The sequence below is a fragment of the Erinaceus europaeus genome, chromosome 16, assembly GCF_950295315.1.
Source record: "Erinaceus europaeus chromosome 16, mEriEur2.1, whole genome shotgun sequence".
Taxonomy (NCBI): Eukaryota; Metazoa; Chordata; class Mammalia; order Eulipotyphla; family Erinaceidae; genus Erinaceus; species Erinaceus europaeus.
The window spans coordinates 57,468,190-57,490,772 of record NC_080177.1 but is presented as its reverse complement, the minus strand read 5'-3'; the positions used below and the strand labels follow the sequence as shown (position 1 = coordinate 57,490,772).

Below are 22,583 nucleotides of genomic sequence, written 5' to 3'. Positions count from 1 at the left end.
GTCTAGTAACAAAACATGGCAAATATTATAATAAATAAGCATAAAATCTACAGAATACATTTCAAGTGAATGTTAAAATACAAAATAACCTGGGCATTCACTTGGATAATGGCAAAGTACACAGACTGTATATAGCATATACAGGTTTTGGGAAAAGAAGAGAAAATAAGATAACAAACATTAAACATTGGCTTTTGTCTGACATTTGGAACTAACCTAAGATATTTAAGAATTCCTAAATGTATTTAGGGAAATAATGGAGGAATGAGTGGAAGAAATCAGTGATGAGGTCAGTAATTAGGAAGACACTCCATCTCCAAATGTAAATGTGTCCATGGGAGGAAAGAAACAATGGAGGTGGGGATTTTTGCTAAGAGAAGACTGAAATAAAGCAAATCTGAGCAGTAGGACTGTACAGAATGATATATGACAGAGTTGATGCAGCAAACAGAAATACACAGAGGTAAAAACTCAAAGGAACTGTTGACTGAAGCTGGAATGAACATGAAGGGTAGTGAAGTAAGAACTGGTGCAAAGATGTGAGCAAGGATAGATAGGATAATAGGGAATCTACTTGCTCATTGTAGATTTATTTGAAGTCTATCTATTGCTACCACATACCTGCTTTGCCAACGGAACTAAACAAGCAGCATTATTAAAGATTCTCTCAGACAATAGATAACATTCTTCTAAAATCAACCAGGTCCTATTCAGGATCATTTAGAGACCAACACAAATAGCAGCATAAAACACAATAGTAGTTAATTGCAGCCCCAGAGGATAGTGACCGAATGATGCTGGAGAAACGTGGCACTGCCAAAATGAGATCACCTGGTCTAGGGAATTGTTGCCTAGGTTCTTCTGGTTTTCCCAGTGTAGGAAAACAGAAATATTGTAAATGAGAAATGAGAGTAATTTAGTTTCCTTATGACAAAAACAAATTCACCATGTTTAGAACTACATTAAGTCAATTTTGATGACAAAAGGTGAATTCCAGGGCAACATTATAAAATTGTCCTTTAAGTCAGTGAAGGGTGCTATATACTGACACTTAGGTGGAACTACACTTGTAACAACAGCCATTTTGTAAATCAGCATTTCTCCCAATGAAATAATCTATGGTAAAATGTACTTTAACAGTTTTAATTGTTTTATGTTGGTTGCCATAATAATACTTAAAATTTAACAGAGAATATTTTAAAATATGGAAGCTAATAAATGGAGATAAAAAATCATACTATATTCTATGAAAAAACAGAAAGAAGGGTGAGGTGGTGGCGCTCTTGGTTAAGCACACATATTACTATAAACAGTGACCAAGTTTTGAGACCACATCCCCACATGCAGGGGGAAAGCTTTGCAAGTGGAGAAGCAGTGCCACAAGTGCCTCTCTGTCTCTCTCCCTCTCTACCACCCCCTTCCCTGTCGGGACTTAAAACCATGCCCCCCCCCCTCCAGGCTCCATTGCTGACACTACGGTCTGAAAGATCCCCACCACATTATCCCCTCAGGGTACTGCTAATCCCTCCAGTTAAAACCATCACAATAGTTGCTAAGGATGCCTCCACCTTCCCAGCATGCCTTTTGCCTCACTCCACCCCCTTTCCTAGCCATTTCTGTCCCGACTTGCCACTTCTGATTTTTACCCTATAAAGCCCACTTCTCTTCCTGGTTTTGTTCTCTTTTCTCTCTTTCTCTTCTCTCTCTCTTTTCTCTCCCACATCCCGACCTGGAGAAGGGCTGGCGTGCAGAGTGGGAGGCGGCCATTGTGGCCATTGTGGTCCACGTGGCTTAATCCACTGCACTCACAACCCATTCTGGGGTGTCCACATCAATAAAGAAATTCCTTGGCTGGGCCAAGGAATACAGTAGCTCCCAAATATGGGAAAGGTGTATAAATATTGTTGACTGTAAACCCCATCGATTGGATCTGATCTGGGGCCCATATTCAGCTTAGGAGCCTATGAGATCTCTGCATCCCTGTAGATCTGAGCTCACATTCTGTGGTCATGTGTAGGAACATTCCAAGCTACCCCAATCTCAGGACCCACCTTCCTCAGGTGTAGCATAGAATATGTTGTCCATCCTCCCTTCGGAGGATGGAACATTCTCTGCTGTTGTTGATCAAATTGAGGGCAAAGTCTTATGGGGGCCCACAAAGGTGTCTATTGTGTTGTTCCTGATAGAGATTACTGGTAACATTGGGGAGAGGGATTTATTCGAGGTCTAGGCTCATCATGTCTGTTTGGGATTAGCAGGACTCCCCCACTAGGGCCCCAGCTGATACAGTGGTCTGATAGTGACTAAAGAGTCATTGTTAAAGTATGCCAGTCTCTTTCCCTTATTCAGCTTTTGCAGTCCTTGCTTTGATAAGGTTTGCTTTGGAGTGAGGGAGGGAAGTAAAATAGGAAGTAGGTGAGGAGGGTATCTAAGTCTAAGTAGACACTATTTCATTATGAACTTTATACTCTCTTAAAAGCTTAGACCAGGGCACTTTATACTGACTCACTGCAGACTATTGTGGTCTAAGCTTTTAAGAGAGTCAACATATCAAAGACTCAGTCTATGGTCTGTGCATTAAAAAGTTTGAGACATTCGATCAAATTTTTCCCTCTCATATTAACTGAATAGTGATTTATATAACTAGAAATTGGTAAGAGTGTACATAAACACCATTCCCACCACCCAAAGACTGTGTCCCATCCAATTCTCTTCCCCCCATCCCCACCCCCAGTGAAGCCACCTTCCACCATCGCCCTCAACCCAGAGATTTTTACTTTGGTGCTCTACTCCAAATTCAGTCAAAACCTGCTTTGAGTTTACCTTTATGTTCTTCTTTCTCAACTTCCATTTATGAGTGGGATCATCCCGTACTCCTCTTTGTCTTTCTGACTTAGCTCACTTAATATAATTCCTTCTAGCTTCATCCAAGATGGGTCACAGAATGTGGGTTCGTTCTTCTTCATAGCTGTGTAGTATTCCATTGTTTATATACACCACAGCTTTCTCAGCCACTCATCTGTTGTTGGGCACCTGATTTGCTTCCAGGTTTTAGCTATTATGAATTGTGCTGCTATGAACATAGGTATACACATATCTTTTTGGTTGGGCATTATGGAGTCCTCGGGGTCTACCCCTAGGAGAGAAATTATTGGGTCATCTGGAAGGTACATGTTTAGCCTTGTGAGAGTTCTCCAGACTGCTCTCCTCAGAGGTTGGACCAATTTACATTCCCACTAGCAGTGCAGAAGGGTTCCTTTGTTCCCACAGCCTCTCCAGCATTTGTTGCTGCTGTCCTTTTTGATGTATGCCATTCTCACAGGGGTTAGGTGGTATCTTGGTGTGATCTTTATTTGCATTTCTCTGACAATCAGCGACCTGGAGTAATTTTTCATGTTTGTTTGACTTTTGGATATCTTCTGTAGTGAATGTTCTGTTCATATCCTCTGCCTATTTTTGGATAGGGTCATTTCTTTTTTTGCTGCTAAGTTTGCTGAGCTCTTTGTATATTTTAGTTACTAGTCTCTTGTCTGATGTATGCCATGTGAATATCTTACTCCATTCTGTGAGGGGTCTCTTTGTTTGGGTGACAGTTTCTTTGGCTGTGCAGAAGCTTTTCAATTTGATGTTGTCCCATTGCTTTGTTTCTACTTTATTCTTCCTTGCCATTGTGTTTGTATCATCAAAGATGTCCTTGAGGTTTAGGTGGGAAAGATTTCCACCAATGTTTACTGTTAGCGAGCATAAATCAAACCACCATCCACTGCAAGGAAGTAAAGATGTTTATTGACGAATTGCAATCCGGGCCGAGATGGAGACTGGCAGCAGTCTACCAAGCTCGACCCTGAACAGGGCTCAAACCACACAATTTATAGAAATCCAGCACACTCAGGGAGGGGACACACTCCATTTTAACAATCTATACCCAATTATATGTCATAGAAAACGTGGAATCCAATCATTTCAAACCTAGCAAAAAGCGGGACCCATTCAAAGCAAAGCGCGGGCTAATTTCAAACATTGCAAGATCACACAACCAATAAGACTTAACCAGGTATTAGGCCCTTTCATCCCCCTTCCATCTCACCAGGCCATCTGGTGATCCGCATGCTGCTAAGGCTATGCAGAGGTCTTGATAAAACCAGTCTCTAGGCAGGGCCTCCAGCCCTCCTACAGAACTTCTGCGAAACACCTGATGGCCTTCACTGATTAGTTCTGTTTCTCAAGGAGAGAGAGCAAGGGGCTCTCCACTTCACTCAGCAAAACAGCTCAACTCTAAAGAAAAAAAGGAACTTAACACTAAAACCTAAAAAGAAACTTAACCAAGAAATATATTAATAAATCATTAATATTGAAGAGGGGGTTCCAATGTAACAGCATGTTATTGCCTGTCACATTTACCTCTAAGTATAGTTTCTCATCTAACATCCAGATCCTTGATCCATTAGGAATTGACTTTTGTTTCTGGTGAGATAAAGTGGTTCAGTTTCATTCTTCTGCATGTTTCAACCCAGTTTTTGCAGCACCATTTACTGAAGAGAGCTTCCATTCTGCGTTCAACACCTTGAGCCCCCTTATCAAAGATTGGATGTCCATAGGTGGGGGAGTTTAGTTCTGGACTTTCAATTCTGTTCCACTGGTCTGTGTACCTATTTTTGTTCCAGTACCAGGCTGTTTTGATGATGATGGCCTTATAATATAGTTTGAGATCTGGGAGTGTGATACCTCCATTTCTGTTTTTTTCCCCTCAAGATTGCATTGGTGATTCTAGGTGTTTTCTGGTTCCAGATAAGTGATTGTAATTTTTGTTCTATTCTCTTAAAGAAGCTTGGTGGAACATTGATGGGTATTGCATTAAATTTGTATATTGCTGTCGGGAGAATATTCATTTTGATGATATTAATTCTTCCAATCCATGAGCATGGGATGTTTTTTCATTTCTTGGTATCATTTTCTTATTTCTTTGAATAGTGACTCATAGTTTTCAGTATACAAGTCTTATACATATTTGGTCAGGTTTATTTTAGGTATTTTATTGATTTTGCTGCAACAGTGATTTATGGATATCCTCTTCTTCGGACTTAGTGTTTGCATAAAGAAATGCCACTGATTTTTGTACATTGATTTTGTAGCTTGACACCTTGCTATATTGCCTAATAACTTTGGTCACTCTCTGCTGGATTCTTCATGTTTTCTATGTATACAATCATATCATCTGCAAATAGTGAGAACTTGATTTTTTTCCCTTCCACTCCATATTCCTTTGGTTCCTTTATCTTGCCCGATTGCTATGTCCAGACCTTCTAATACTATGTTGAAGAGTAATGGTGATAATGGACAGTCCTGTCTAGTCCCTGATCAGAAGGGGAAAGATTTCAGCTTCTTCCATTGACTATAATGTTCGCTGTAGGTTTGCTATATGTGGACTCCACTATCTTGAGGAATTTCCCATATATTCTCTTTTTTTTTTTTGCAGTGGTTTGAGCATGAGTGGGTGTTGGATTTTGTCAAAAGATTTCTCTGCATCTATTGAGATAATCATATGGTGTTTGGTTTTGCTTTTATTGATTTGATAAATGACATTGATTGACTTATGTATGTTGACCCAGCCTTGTATTCCTGGGAAAAATCCCACTTGGTCTTGATGAACAACCTTTTTGATATACTGCTGTATCCAATTGGCCAGGATCTTGTTCAATATGTTGGCATCTATGTTCATCAGACTGGTCTGTAGTTTTCCTTTTTGGTCGTGTCCCTACCTGTTTCTGGTATCAAGGTGATGTTGGCTTTCTAGAAGGTTGAAGAGAGTGTCCCTGTTTCTTTGAACTTGTGAAAGAGCTTTAGAAGTATAGGTTAACTGTTTTGTAGAATTTGTTTGTAAAACCACCTGGTATAGGACTTTTGTTGTTGGGAATTTTCTTAATAACTGTTGCAATTTCTTTGTCTGTGATTGGTCCATTTTAGGTTTTGTAGTTCTTCTTGGTTCAGTTTTAAATTGTATAGGTTTCTAGGAATTCTCCTATTTCTTCCAGATTCTTTCTTCAGTTCATTTATAGTATTAGCTTGTTCTGCTAATTGGCCTTTTAGCTCAGCTATTTCAGCTTTCAGTTCTCTAATCACCTCAAGGTAGCTATATAGCTTATAGCTATATAGTTTCAAGGTATATAGCTTATACCTGAAACAAAAGTACACAATAGTCTGCAGTGAGTACCCCCAACACTTTATGTGCACTATTCCAGCCTTTAGGTCCATGATTGGTCAGCAATTTGCTTGGCTTTGTATGTTAACTCACTTTTCAGCCACCAGGTTCCAGATGCCAGCATGATGCCAACCAGACTTCCCTGGACAGACAACCCCACCAATGTGTCCCAGAGCTCTGCTTCCCCAGAGCCCCACCCTACTAGGGAAAGACAGAGGCAGGCTGGGTGTATGGCTTGACCAGTCAACACCCATGTTCAGCAGGGAAACAATTACAGAAGTCAGACTTTCTACCTTCTGCATCCCACAATGACCTTGTGTCCATACTCCCAGAGGGATAAAGAATAGGAAAGCTATCAGGGGAGGGGATGGGATACAGAGATCTGGAGGTGGGATTTGTGTGGAGTTGTACTCCTCTTTTCCTATGGTTTTGTTAATGTCTCCTTTTTTAAATAAGTTTTAAAAATTATGGGTTCAAGAGATGACTGGTTAAAGAAGTTATGGGATATATATTCCATGGAATACTACATTGTGTCCTTTGGGACAAAAATGAATGGAACTAGAAGTGATTATACTTATCAAAATAGGTAAAGAGATTAAAGACAACCACCAGATGGTTCTACTCATATGTGGTATCTAGAGAACTGATACACATGAACTTGAGAAATAAAGAAGGAGAAGAAAAAGAAGGAGGAGGATAAGGAGAAAGAGAAGAATAAAAACTCTAAGATTTTTGAGAACTATAGTTCGTATCTTTGGGAGATGAGAGAGTGTATATACAGAACTCTGGTGGAGGGTGTGGTGTGGAAATATACACTGTAATCTTGCAATGTAGTAATGTACTATTAATGACAAATAAAACATTAATGATGATGGGAAAGTTCAGTTAAAATATGCAAAAGAATGAAACTGGTCCATTTCATTTAACTATGAACAAAAGTAAATGCCAAATAGATCAAGTAAATGGATGTTAGACCAGAAATTATCAAATAATTAGAAGAAAACATTGGCAGAACTCTTTTTGATCTATTCTTTAAAGGCTTCTTTGACAGCTCAAATCGAATTGTAAAGCAAACGAGCTAATGAAACATCAAAGTGAAAAGTTTCTGCACAGCAAAAGGAACAATGACCAAAAGAGAGACTGCTTACCAAGTTGGATAGGATCTAACCTATTCCTGACGTGGCAGATGCTCTTAGGCATGTAACCAAGAAGAGCAAGTATACACATCTGAAGAGATCTATATACTTACCAGATGATCTTGCTCACAGGTGAAAGTTAAGAAGCAGGATTGAAAGGGAAAAATACAAAGTGAAACTTGGACTGTGTGTGCCAAAGGACTTTGGCAGCCAGATGATGGATCTACTTGAGCACACACATTATTTTGTGCAGGGTGATTGATTTGAGTCCCTATTCCCTACCTGCAGGGCAGATGCTTCATAATCAGTGAAGCAGGTCTGCAGGTGTCTCTCTATCCCTCTCTACCTCCCCTTCCCCTTTCAATTTCTCCCTGTCCTATCAAACAAAATAGAAAAAAAAAAAAAAGGAAAAAATGGCCCTGTAGTAGTGGATTTGTTGTGTGGGTTCTAAACCCCAGTGATAACCCTGGTGGCAACTAAAAAGAGAGAGAGGAAAACCAAAGCAAAGGACTCAGGGGAAGCGGAGAAAAAGGTTGGGGGAGGCTGGGAGAGGAGGAGATAAGATTGGAGTCCTGGTGCATGATGGTAAAAGGGGGCCTAAATTAGGGGGTCAGAATGTGTATGAAAGCTATTTTTTTGTTTTTTTTTTAAATTAATTTATTTATAAAATAAAAATATCAACAAGACCAGAAGATAAAAGGGATACAATCCCATACAATTCCACATCCTATCCACTTCCTTGAAAGCTTTTCTATTTTTCATCCCTGTGGGACAATGGACCCAAGATCATTATGGGGTGCAGAAGGTAGAAGTTCTAGCTTCTGTAATTGTTTCTCTGCTGAATATGGGCACTGTCAGTTCCTCCCAAACTAAAGTTTATCTTGCAGAGAATCATAATATGAAAATAAACAAATAGTCTATGTTGCCAGAAATAAAAGGAAGAGCCAGCTAGATACATATGTAAAGAATATATCCTTTCACGTAAAGGTGTAATTCCAACTGGACATTGTACATCAATCAAAAGGAAAATCTTGTATAACCCAATCAACTGTGGCAGCTATTCTATGGCCAACCTTCCCTGAAATCCATTGTTGGTTGGATTTTACATGATTTGACTTTTGACTGCCATGTAAATCAATGAAAAAACACCTGAAATCTCAGATTCAACTGCAACATTTGAAGACATTCACTGAGCCACAGGTGGTGCAGGTGCACATGGTAAGGGGTACAAAAGAAACAAAAAGTAAAAGCTGGCAGCTAGCAGGGGAAAGGCAGCACCATCCTGATAGTTCCACAGAGGAACACACAGGCTATGTCTGACAAAGTGGGTAAAACCTAGTGGGGAACTGAACCTGTGTGACTGGCTTATCCCCTACCCCCAACATAACATATAAACAACATAGCCACAGTACTACTTGCTGGCTGAACGGTAGAGACCATATTTAACTAAAACATGGGGGTGGGGTGGATACAGCTGTTCATACACACAAGGATTTGGAAAAAAAGATTTGAGTTTGAACTCAGAAAGCTTACTATAAAAGCAATACAAGACTCTTACCATAACATACAGACACAAATTGAGGATCTCAGAGATCATTTCACAAAAGAACTACTAAATACATAAAGAAAACTCTGAATAGAGTTACATGATGTGAAGGACACTTTGGATGGAGTTAACACATAAAGAAGAAAACTAATAAGAATAAATAAGCTTGAGGAGAGAATATCAGGGTTAGAAGATAAAATTGCCACACTCTTGGAGTACAGAGCTGATGGAGAGAGAAAGTTAACGAAAAATTAAACACTTCCCTGTGAAATAGCAGACTCCAACAACAAAAAAATGTGAAAGGTACTGGGATACCTGAAAATGAAGAGAAAAAAGAGGGGAGTCAATAACATATTCAAAGAAATCAAAGCAGGAAAATTCCTATACCTGGGCAATGTTCACAATGTAGATATCCAGGAAGCTGAATTAAGACCCAAGTTTCTGAACACAAAATGGCCCACACCACAATAGATCACAGTAAAACTATCAAAAAGCAAGAACAAGGAAAAAATATGGGGGGGAGGGCAGGTGGTGGCACACCAAGTTAAATGCACATAATACATAGTGCAGTGACCCATAGAAGGATCCCAGTTTGAGCCCTGTCTCTCCACCTGAAGGGGTTTGCTTCACAGGTGGTGAAGCATATCTTCAGGTGTCTTTCTATTCCTCTCTATATCTTCCATTCCCCTCTCAATTTCTCGCTGTCCTATCCAATAAACTAGAAAAAACAAATTTGCCACCAGCAGTGGATTCATAGTGCCAGCATTGAATCCCAGCAGTAACCCTGGAGGCAAAAAAATTTAAAAAAAAATTCTAGGCAACTAGGGAAAGGAAGACTCTGACTGTATACAGAGATAGAACATCAGGCTTTCATCAGATTTCTCATCATAAACCCAAGAGGCAAGAAGGGTGTATAACAGCATATTCACAACATTAAAAGACAAAAATGGCTAGCAACAATATGTTATCCTGCCAAAATAAAAATCTTCCCAAACATGTAGAAACTGAAGGAATTCACCACCACCAACCCTGCCTTACAAAGATTACTTAAAAGAGGCTTACATGAGAAGAAGCAGAAGAACTCCAACTCTAAATAAGTCACAGGTTCCTGAAGGTACTCTGTCAGTGTGACATGTAAATCTTGCTGATGATGAAATGAAGACACAAATAGTGCAATTTCCAGACCAATTGCATATCCTGCTATGACACAAGTACTGGCTTCTTAAAACAATACAGAAAATAACTGAGACTAATGTCTGAAAGAAAAGAGTGTGTTCATATAGAAAAGCACTCACCTATTATATATATACATATGTATATATATATGTATATGTGTGTGTGTGTTGTTTATATAGCAGAACATCGACTAAGTTAATGTATACCAAATGTTGATAATATAAAAAATTTAAAACTAGAGGTAAATATATCACTATATTTTGCATTTTTCATGTATTCTCCTTCTTTTATAGGATGTCTAATCAAGGTACTTAGCTGTCAAGATTAGAATGGCTGGGAGTTGGGTGGTAGCGCAGTGGGTTGGGGGCATGTAGCACAGAGCACAGGGACTAGCATAGGGATCCCAGTTCGAGCCTCTGGCTCCCCCACCTGCAGGGGAGTTGCTTCACAGGTGGTGAAGCAGGTCTGCAAGTGTGTATCTTTCTCTCCCCCTCTCTGTCTTCCCCTCCTCTCTCCATTTCTCTCTGTCCTATCCAACAACAAAGACACCAATAATAACTACAACAATAAAAGAATAACAAGGACAACAAAAAGGAATAAATAAATATAAAAAGAGAAAGAAGAAAAAAAGATTAGAATGGCAAAGAACTATTAACTATAATCTAACTATACTCTGTCCAACATCACTAGCATTTTCTGGAATAGGTCTACAAAGTCCTAGAGGGCTCTTGACATATTTTTGAAAGTGTGAGAACTAGATGGGATCTATGTACACCTATGTTCATAAGAGCACAATTTGTAATAGCCAAAGCTTATAAGCAAAACAAATGTCAGATGAGAGATTAGTAGCTAAAAATACTGTGGTATATATACATGATGAAATATATTCAGCTGTTAAAATGATGAAGCCATCTACTTTGTATCATCTTAGATGGAACTTGAAGACATCATATTAAGTGAGATAAGCCAAGAAAATAAAGACAAATACTGAGCGATCTCACTTATAAGTGAAATCTCACTTATAGGGTTAGGGAAAGAGAATACAAAGTGAAACTTAGATGGGACATGGTATATTGCATCACACAAAAGGATTCTGTGGAAGGCGTGGGGAGGGGCTGAAGAGAACCTTGGAGTCCAGGTGCATGATGATGTAAAATGACCCAGGTTGTGAGTGACAGTACATTGCAGAGAACTTTCACAGGGAGATAAAAATTTGTGCCCATATGTGAATGACTGAACTATAAACCGTTAACATCCCTAACAAAGACACTATCACTTCTGATTTGGTTGTAAGGCATAGCCTAAGAGAAATATATCTGTTAAGTATTACAATATAATATGATTAAATATTTTGAATAATCTAACTCCTCCTGCTTTGTCTCTACTTTCAGAAATTTTCTTATATTGAATGGATGTTTAAGACTAACCAGGTGGAAGGACAAACCACTGACTGATTTTTTAAATAAATAAATAAACTTTGATGTATATAATTTTATCGGTTATTGTTAATCAGCGCCTCCTTGTGTAACACACTGTGATACTAAAGCAAGTCAATTTTTGAGGTATACCACAACAAAATTTAATCAAGGTAATTCTCCTAACAAACAAGCAATTGATTTCTTCCAGGAGATAATTTTTTCCATACCACATATTTACTCCGTATATAGTTAGCAACACAATTTATCAATTAACATCTTTAGAAGAACCATGTTATTTTAATCCAAGATGAACCTGCATATTAGTAAGTTATTTGGGATCTCATGATATTAAAACAATGGAAACTTTATGTTATCCAAGTCAATAAAGAAATTTCATAATACTAGTGTCACTTAAGAAATCTTTTTATACATAATAAATTGGCTGCACATTCTTCTCATTGCTACTTTCATGTCTTTGTTTCTGAATGTGTAGATGACTGAATTCAAAAAAGGAGTGAGGACTGCATCAAAAAGAGCAAGGTATTTGTCTAGGTGTGATGTGGGATGAGGCCATGTGTAAACAAAGATGCAGGGGCCAAAGAACAAAATCACCACCATGATATGAGTTGACAAAGTGGATAAAGCCTTGGATGAGGCACCTGAAGAGTGCTTCCTAACAGTGACCACAATGAAAACATAGGAGACCATCAATATGAGAAATGATCCCAGAGATATAAATCCACTGTTGGCTGTGACCATGAACTCCAGTTGGTAGGTGTCTGTGCAGGCAAGTTTGATGAACCTAGGAAGGTCACAGTAAAAGCTATCCAATACATTGGGACCACAGAAGGGTAAGTTGATCACAAAAGCCAACTGTACCATGGAGTGTATAAGGCCAATAGTCCAGGCAGCTATGAAAAAGAATATACACATCGTTGGGCTCATGATGGTCAGATAGTGGAGAGGCTTACAGATGGCAACATATCTGTCAAAAGCCATGGCTATGAGTAGCACCATCTCCACACCACCAATAATATGGATAAAGAATATTTGAGTAATACATCCACTAAAGGAGATGACTTTACGTTTCCTGAAAAGGTCATAAATCATCTTAGGAGAAGTGACAGATGAAACTCCGAGGTCAATGAAGGAGAGGTTGGCCAGCAGGAAGTACATGGGGGAGTGTAAATACGAGTCAAAAGTCACAGTGAGGATGATGAGGGAGTTTCCCATCATGCTTGCCACATAAAACATGGAGGTACACAAAAAGAGGAGAACTTGGATCTCCCAGGAATTGGTGAGTCCCACAAACACAAACTCTGACACCGCAGAGTTATTTGTTCTATCCATTGATTTATCAGTTGGGATGTTTCTAGATAAAAGGAAATAAAAGAAAAATTAAATTAAGAATACCTTACATTATCGTGATTAGGTATTCACAGATATTCACACTGTGGAATCTATACACCTTCAAATCCTTCCCAGGTAGTAATATCACTAAATCTACTTGTCACTTATACTACAGTCATTTAATTATGCAATATGTACATCACCATGATCACCAGGACTGTTCATCTATAAACAAGAGAATGAAACAAATATAAAAACAGTAGTTGTGCATAGCAAGGGCTGAGACAGGCAAAGAAAGATGTTGAATTACAAAGATAACATGAAAGAAGAGATGGAGTTGGTATTTCTTTGAAGTTATTGGTTTCACTTTTAAGCCATTCATAGAACAACTATTCAGTTACTAAGTTGTTTAATTTCTTAACTTGACCTGAAAAAAAGAGAAACATTTTCAATGGCATAAATCACAACCAAAAAATTTCAAAGACTATATCTTTCAGACTTTACCATACAATTAGTCAATTAGTAGTCATCCTCCATACTATTCTTAGAGAACGAAACGTAGATGCTTTGCCCATATCTTAAAGTTCAGAAATAAAGATGGAATTTTAGAGCTGGACAAGTATAAATTAATTCTTATTGCCATTAGGGTTACTGTTGGGGCTTGGTGCCTACACTGTTCTTGGTAGCCATTATTTTTCTTTGCTTATTCACTTTTTTTTTTTAAATAGAGACAGAAATTGAAAAGTCAGAGGAAGACAGAAAGGGAGAAAGACAGACACTTGGAGCATTACTTCTCTGGTGAAGCTTTCCCCAATGCAGGCGGCGATCAGGTTCGAGAACGTAGGTCCTTTTGCATGGTAATGTGTGCACTCCACCAGCTATGCCACCACCCCTGCTCCAGGACAATATGTTATTTGTATGACACATATTTACAAAATGCTTTCATAATTTTTTGTTCTTTAAACCTACAATTTGGTGACATGCAATATTATCATTTACAGAAGAGAAATCACAAGTTCAGAGTTACTTTGTTTGGAACAAAAGACAGACTTTCTGATTCCAAATCCACTACTATTTTGACTACATCACAAAAATATTGTTATTAATTAACAATGTGAAACAGTGAGTCTTATTATAAGCTTTACAATAAATTTAAAATAATAGGTATCTTAAATTCACACAGTTTCATATAGCAATTATAATCTCAATAAGACCAGGACAAATTCCATTTTACTCAGCAATAATATTCTATAGTACACACATAAAACTAAATATATGCATTAACTTTTCCAGAATTCATAACTACTAGAGTAAATACAAGATTTAAACATACATGTTATTGCTACAAGTTAAGGGGAAGGAAAAGCTATTACTAATAGAGGAAAATATTGGTGGAACTCTTTTCCATCTAAATTTCATAGGCATCTTTAAGGCTACAGACCAAATTGCAAAGAAGACTAAAACAAAAATAAACCAATAGGATTGAATCAAATTGAAAAGCATCAGCACATCAAGAAACTCACAGAGACTCCTCACAGAAAGGGAAAAGATCTTTACATGCCATACATCATATAAGGAGCTAATAACCAAAATATGTAAAGAACTCACCAAACTTAGCAACAAAAAAACAAATGTCCCAATTCAAAAGTGTGGAGAGGATGAGAACAGAATATTCATTATAAAAGAGATACAAAAAGGCCAACAAGCATACAAAAAAATTTTCCATGTCACTGATTGCCAGAGAAATGCAAATAAAGACAACAACGAGATACCACCTCACCCCTGTGAGAATGACATACATCAAAAATGAAAGCAGCAACAAATGCTGGAGAGGTGGGGACAAAGGAACCCTCTTGCACTGATGGTGGGAAGGTAAATTGGTCCAATCCCTGTGGAGAGCATTCTGGAGAACCCTCACAAGGCTTGAAATGGGCCTCTTCTATGACCCAGTAATTCCTTTCCCAGGGATGTATCCTAAAGTGTCAAAAACACCCATCCAAAAAGATATGTGTATACCTATGTCATAGTAGCACAATTCATAATAACCAAAACCTGGGAACAACCCAGGTGCCCAAAAATAGATGAGTGGCTGAGGAAATAATGGTATATATACACAATGAAATACTAGTTAACTATTAAGAATTATGAAATCAGAAGGGAAACAAAATGGTGACCGTCTAGCAGCACTGTGACTATTTTCTGCCAAACCAAGACAATAAAATCCAAATTTATGGAAATTACAGGAACCAGTAATAACTGGAATAAACTATGAACCACAAACAAATAATAATAAAAAAAAGAGAGGAAGAAAAGTCAAAGGAACTCCTTAGCAGAGGCAAAGACCATTTAAAGCCAACAAGTTGCAGATACTACCATGATGCCAGCCTGACTTCCCTGGGCAGATGAGACCTCACCAATATGTCCTGGAGCCCCACTTTCTCAAGCCCTTCCCAACTAGGGAAACACAGAAACAAGCTGGGAGCATGAATCAACCTGTCAACACCCATATCCAGTAGAGAAGAAATTACAAAAGCCAGACCTTCCACCTTCTGTACCTCATAAAGACCTTTTTTTTTTTTTTTTTCCATACTCCCAGAGGGATTAGGACTAGGTACCTTTCCAGTGGAGGGAAGGGTAGTTGGAATTCTGGTGTTGGGAACTGTATGGAATTGTACACCTCTTATCCCACTATCATTATTAAATTACTAAAAGTTAAAAGAAAAAAAAGAATACTGCAGTGATCTTCTTTGACCCATTTTTGAATGGAGCTTGAAGGAATTATGTAAAGTGAGATAAGCCAGAAAGAGAAAGATGAGTATGGGGTGATCCCATCCATAACCAGAAACTGAGGAAGGAGAATAGATGAGGAAATACAAAACAGAATAAGGATTTTTTGTTAATGGAGGAAACATGTGACCCCAAAATGCATATTACTTTTATTATTATTATTCTTGCATATTATCTGTCATTTATATTTTAAGATTTTTTCTGTATAGATTGTGATTTTTCTCTTTCAATGTTTCATTCTTTTTAAAATATTTATTTATTTAAATAGAAACAAGGGAAGGGGAAGATAGAAATGGAGGGAAAAAAATAGAGTTGTGCACTGTGATGTGTGTGCTCTACCAGAATTGCCACTTCCTGGTCCAATTACCTGTCTTTTAAAAGTCTTGATTCATTACCCAACAACAGGAAACAAAGAAGAAAGCCAATTAAAAGAAGGCTGACAACTATGAAAAATTGTCACTTCCATATTCTACTGAATGACCAGAATGAAAAAGACCAAGAAAAAAAAAAATCAAGAACTTAGAGCTGAAGTGTCATTGGTATCACTAAAGAAAACAGCTGAAATCAAACAGTAGGGAAAATATAAAGAATGTAAGGAGAGAGCCAGGGAAATACTTCATTGTGTTAGAGTACTGGATTTGCATGCCAGCTGTAATTTTTATTTTTATTTTTTGTTACATCACTGAGGAATGAATGCTTAGAGACTTGTTTTTTTTTAGGGTTACACAGTTGTTTAATATAATAAACAGAATAGAAGAGAGAGTGTGAGAGCAAGAGCAAGAGAGAAAGACAGAAAGATCCATATGGACTAAAAGTCACACTGAAATTGGGAAATTACATTCTAGGAAGTATAGTAAGTAAAGAGTGAAGTGACATATTTAGAGAGCAAAATATGTACCAATGATCTGAAAACCAGAGACAGTAATTTTAACTTTATGGTGTGTGTGTGTGTGTGTGTTTCTTTACTATTGCACTGACTCTTCCTGTACAACTACTGCTTCTGTACATTTCACTACACCTCTCCTCTCCAGTAGCACGAGGACCAGCACAGCCCAGCAAACACCCACTCACATCCTCCACCCATTCTTCTGCAATATCATCACCTACTTAGTTCATCAGAAGATCTCATGGCTGCATGGTTAAGGAGACAGAGAAGCTTCACAAACGAAATTTTCTGAAATTTTCGCATGAGCATAAGCACTGCCCACATCCTCTTCCCTAACCTCCCTTCCAAGCTATATAAAACACTGCTATTCTGAGAGAGGCTCCTAATGAACTAGAGTAGGAAGTGGCAACAAAGGGACAAATAGTTCTGGGATTCCTGGACTGACATCATCAGGTCAAGGGAATTGTCTCAGAGGATTCTGAGGGAGGGCCAAAAGCAGCAAGTAGTTTTTTTTGTTTGTTTGTTTTTATGAAACTATTGCAATTTGACATTTTATTTTCACATTCTTGTATCTTTACTCTGTGATATGACCCATAGATATCTCTAAGAAAAGGTACATAAATTCTTCTAGTTTTTAATTAAAAAATGTCAAAATTTTCTTGGAAAACAGTAGTAGAGTTCAGAATTCTTGACACATCTCATTGACCAGTACTCTGTGTGTTGAAAGGTCAGAACATTAAAAGCAACAAACATGAACAACTGTGAAAGGCATATAATAGCATAGAGGGATGAGGAGATAGCATAATGGTTATGCAAAGAGACCATCATGCCTGAGGCACAAAAAATCCCAGGTTCAATCCCCAACACTACCATAAACAAGAGGTGAACAGTGTTCTATTAAAAATTGCAAAAGAAGAAAGAAAGGAAGGAAGGAAGGAAGGAATGAAGGAAGGAAGGAAAAAAAAAGGCATAGAGAATGTGAACACCTGGAATAAACACTGATTCGGAGAAGAGATAAAGAATGGAAACAGAGATGGGAATATGTATACTTAATCCTAGTACTTGTAGAGAAATAATAGGATAAGCCAAAAGGATTTTACATTAGCAAACTGAAAAAACAATTCACAAACACTTGAGAGTGTGTACACACACACACACACACACACACACACACACACACGCCACCTGTTAATGCAAGGACACAAAACTTAAAACCAAAGAGAAAATGTGTAATTCCAAACAAGGTCCCAACTTCAAGTTTCTATTAAATATATGAACATTAAAATGCATTGAAATAAAATAAAATTTAAATAACAGTATAAATTAAGAATTACAGAGCTATACTTTCATCTATATGGTAATTCCGAGTAAAAAACCAATATAAAGCAAAAAAATGGAATTTATGTGTGTGTGTAGAGATAATGAATTCTTAAAAGAAGTTTACATTTATTAAGGTATATGATCATTTTTTTTTCCGCTCCTAGTGTTTCTAAACATAGCTAGTTGGCTGTAGTTTAGATCTTTCTTCCTGTTTTCCTTTTCATTAGCCCATTTATCATCCTTCTCTCCCTCAGTCTACCTATTAATTCATTCATAATGGGAATTCTGATAAATTTGGACTATCTAGCATCCATCTGCTCACTACTCATTTACCCTCCACGAAACAGTAATTAGAAGCATAGCATGTTGTGGGAAGACCTGGGGGAATAGAATAATATAAAAAGACTGAGTTTTCCCTGGAGAAACATACTTCAATGCATGCATTCTCAACCTTGGCAATGCTGAAATTTGGGCCTAGGTAATTGGTTGTGTTTGCATGTGGGGAACTATTCTGGTACCCTGTGTGGTCTAGGTAGGATGGTTTGCAGTTTCTTTGTTTTCCAGTTGCTGGATGCTGGTAAGAACACTACTCTCTTCATGTCCTCCTCCCCTCATTCCCACCCCACCCCCACTTGTGACAATCCAAAAGGTTTCCAGACACTACCAAATGGTCCCTGTGTGGAAGTAAAATATACTTGGCCAAGAATACTGGCTTAATAGAATCTTAAAGGCATAGTTTACCTGCACTTTATAAGGTAAATACATTGTGCATGTATCTTGAGTAAATTCTCACTTTGATCCTCATCTCTGATAATTACTAAAATGCTTCTTTAAAGTAGTTATTTTAATCCCAAAATGAAATCTTGGATTTGAAGAAAGTTTCCATCAAAAATTCATAATTAATTAATTTCTTTGAACTGCAGTAGTTTTTTTATATTTCATGTGAATTACTTGGTAAAATAGTTAATTTATCTTTATTGGTACCTTAGTTAACATACAGTTTCTTCTGAAAATAATTTAAAATTACTTTTTGAAGTAGTTTCAAAGTTTTTTAAAATGACCAAGTGTTACATAAGAGTGGGAAGAACTGGAATTTCTAATCAACAAAGTAAGATGGATCTTCTTCCATGTTAAACACAATTTTTATCACTTGAGTTGAAGTTATTATTACTTTTATATTAATAAGATTTCAAACACAGACCTTTAATAGTTTAATATCACAATATTCTGTAGCTAACAGTATTGTAGTAAATTTAACCAGATATGAGACTTTTGTAGTAATTTGATCAATTCCTTTATTAACATAATTTTATTCCTCAATTTTCCATTGCTGCTATCTCTTAAGTTCTATCAACAGATGAAAGCATATATATCTTCAGTTTTTGAAGAGTGTTGTTGACCAAATGCCATGCTACTATATATATTTTAAATTCTGCATTCAAGATAGTATTTGAATTTTGTTTCAGACATTTCCCCTTTTCTCATTTGGTCCCATAAACTTTGATTATTAGAATTCTTTGACTATGGACCAGGGTCAGCATATGAGGAATTTTCAATGTACTTTTATTAAGATTTCTAATGACTAGTACATTTCAATGACAGCAGAGTTGTTCTAATAATAATCTGATTATTATCCTCTACTTTGAAAGCTAAACATTCCTCATCGTTTAATTCACCTGACTACAAACACAATGAAGATATAGTAGAGAGGATTAGTGTCTGTAATGCATAATTTAAAAAATCTTTTTTATCATTTATTGGGTAGATAGAAACAGCCAGAAATAGAAAGGGAAGGGAGGAAGACACGGAGAGAGACAGAGAGACACGTGCAGCATTGCTTCACCTCTTGAGAAGCTTTCTCCCTGCAGGTGGTGCCCAGGGGCTTGAACCGGGGTCCTTTCACATTGTAACATTTAGGCTCAACCAGGTACACCACCACCCAGCCTCTATGCATAATTTTTTAAGAGGAACAACCAATTTTGTTATTATATAAATAACTGACCCTTTGCTGTAGTATTCCAGTGTTTGTCTTTTGGCTCAATTTTAGATGGCGTGACAGAGCAAAATATTCATAACACAGAAGAAATAACTTTTCTGTATCATTTGTTGCTCATTTCAATATAATAGCCAATATATTCTTTTTAAAATTTTTTTTAAATTTTTATTGCCATCAGAGTTGTTGCTGGAGCTAGCTGTCACACTATGAACTCACTGCTCCCTGCTGCCATTTTTTTTGCGTTTTTTTCCTTTGATAACACAGACAGAAATTGAGAGGGGAAACTGAAATATTTTTATAGCTTCTATATCTTCCTGGTTCTAATCCTTGAGACCTTTAAGTGCATTCACAATGCAGCAGTCAGAGGGATCCTTTAACAATAGAAACCAGCTATTGTCATCCACCTGTTCAAAATCCAATGGCTTCTTAATTCTGTCTGTGTAATAATCAAAGTTGTCCTTATAGTGACTTATTATACTTTACATAATCTGTGTTCGTGATATCTCTCAAGCCTTATCTACTATTATTATTTCCCTCTAGACCTACACACACTCAGGTTTGAGCTCTGGTCTCCTGGAAATACTTTGGGCATGCCAAACCAGTTAATATGTCAGGGTATTCTATTCTTCTTGTCTTTACTTGGAATATTCTTCTACAGAAGACATTAATGGTTTACTCACTCACCTTCCTTCCTCAAATAATCAACAAGAAGTTCTGTCAATCTTTTTTATAGTAGCCTTTCCCATGCACTGTATTTGCCTTCTTTGCTTTATTTTTCAAATCATCATCTTGTACTTCATATATCTCTTTTCTGTTTCTAATTTATTTATTTGTTTGTTTGTTTTTATCCAGTGTGCTACTCAGCTCTAACTGGTGGTGGTGTGGGGCAATAAACTTGGGACTTTGAACTCTCAGGTATCAAAGTCATTTTGCATAACCATTATGTTATCTCCCTTTCCTTTTGTGTATTTCAGATGGCATACCATTTGATTTGAATATTAAAAAATTACATTTTGGGAAGTATAAAATATAGAAAGATTTTATAGGATATTACATATTTCTTTGTAATATAATAGCATTATTTGCTTATCTAGCATATTTGATTGACTATTATTACTCCAAGAAAGGATGTTTAGCTCTAATCACACTGATACAGTAATCTGACATGAAATGTCTTGTTTCTAGTTTTGTCAGATGTCCGCATGAGTTCCAGTCCAACACTCCTCATATTAGCAAGGTCAATGACATCTCAGTTATTGTCATATACAACTACAGCAATGGTGCCCAAAAGGATACTATCATATTTATATGACATGCTCAGGTAATATCTGCCTTTCAAAATTTTCATCCTTATCCACACAGGGCATTAATAGAATCATCTTAATTTGAACTATCTCTCTTTCTTCCTTTAGGTATCCTAAGAGTGAGCCTACCAAATGATCAAATGAATGAAGTCAACTGTTCCGTGGTGTCTGAGTTTGTGTTACTGGGACTCTCTAATTCCTGGGAGATTCAGCTTCTTCTTTTTTGCTTTTCTTGTCTTTTCTATGTGTCCAGTATAATTGGAAACCTCCTTATAGTGGTCACTGTGACCTCTGATCCATACTTACACTCCCCCATGTATTTTCTGTTAGCCAATCTCTCCATAATTGACCTGATATTTTGCTCTATTGCAGCACCCAAGATGATTTGTGATCTCTTCAGAAAGCACAAAGTCATCTCATTTGGGGGCTGTATAGCTCAGATCTTTTTTAGCCATGCCATTGGAGGCGCTGAAATGGTGCTGCTTATAGCCATGGCCTTTGACAGATACGTTGCCATATGTAAGCCTCTGCATTACCTGACTGTAATGAGCCCACGAATGTGCATTTTGATTTTAGTGGTTTCCTGGATCACTGGTCTCATTCATTCATTGGCCCAGTTGGCTTTTGTGGTAAACTTGCCTTTTTGTGGCCCTAGTGTATTAGATAGCTTTTACTGTGACATACCTCGGCTCATCAAACTTGCTTGCACAGATACTCACAAACTGGAATTCGTGGTCACTGCTAATAGTGGGTTCATTTCCCTGGGTGCTTTTTGCTTGCTCATCCTCTCTTATATCTTCATCTTAATCACTCTTCAGAAACAATCTTCTGGTAGTTCGTCCAAGGCTCTTTCCACTCTATTAGCTCATGTAACTGTGGTGGTTTTGTTTTTTGGTCCACTGATTTTTTTCTATATGTGGCCCTCCCCTTCAACACATCTGGATAAATTTCTAGCTATGTTTGATGCAGTTTTAACTCCTTTTCTAAATCCACTCATCTACACACTCAGGAACAAAGAGATGAAGATGGCAATAAGGAGAGTATTCAGACAACTTACGAGTTTCAGAAAAAAATCACTAAGTAGCTTTATTGAAACATGAAAATTCCAAGTTACTGTTTACTGATATTTTTTTATACTGTAAATCCTTGTGAAAAGAGCTACTATTTCTGAGATTTTATTTTACTTCTGTATTTCTTCATTTTGCTTGACCTTCTGTGTTGTCTTTTATGCATTAGATAAAACAACTACAAGTCTCGATCTTGAAGACAATGAGCTCATATAGAAGTTGAATTTTGATATTTAGTTCTGACCTATTTTTTTTAATTTCTCTAATTTTGTCAATGTTCAAGCAGCTTATTTTAAAAGTCTTTCCTGAAGACCTATTACTGTGCTGAAGGGGAGGACCTTAGCCAGAACCTAGATTCAAACTTATTAAAGTAAGCACATGTAAACATTCCTGTGGAA

The 22,583-nt window shown here is 37.3% G+C and overlaps 2 protein-coding genes across 2 annotated transcripts; one reads left to right on the top strand and one right to left on the bottom strand.

Moving 5' to 3' along the window:
- Nucleotides 1-11,886: 11,886 nt before the first annotated feature.
- On the bottom strand, nucleotides 11,887-12,837 carry LOC103112264 (olfactory receptor 4F3/4F16/4F29-like). Its single transcript, XM_007521665.2, has one exon. It carries the CDS (start codon nucleotides 12,823-12,825, stop codon nucleotides 11,887-11,889), a length of 939 nt encoding a protein of 312 aa, XP_007521727.2. The 5' UTR covers nucleotides 12,826-12,837.
- Nucleotides 12,838-21,249: 8,412 nt separating this feature from the next.
- LOC103112299 (olfactory receptor 4F15-like) lies at nucleotides 21,250-22,218 on the top strand. Its single transcript, XM_007521703.2, has one exon. The coding sequence runs from the start codon at nucleotides 21,259-21,261 to the stop codon at nucleotides 22,216-22,218; it is 960 nt and encodes a 319-aa protein (XP_007521765.1). The 5' UTR covers nucleotides 21,250-21,258.
- The last annotated feature ends 365 nt before the right edge of the window (nucleotides 22,219-22,583 follow it).

Coding starts and splice junctions, on each gene's coding strand:
- LOC103112264 (XM_007521665.2), bottom strand. CDS start 12,825: ATGGATAGAACAAATAACTCTGCGGTGTCAGAGTTTGTGTTTGTGGGA.
- LOC103112299 (XM_007521703.2), top strand. CDS start 21,259: ATGAATGAAGTCAACTGTTCCGTGGTGTCTGAGTTTGTGTTACTGGGA.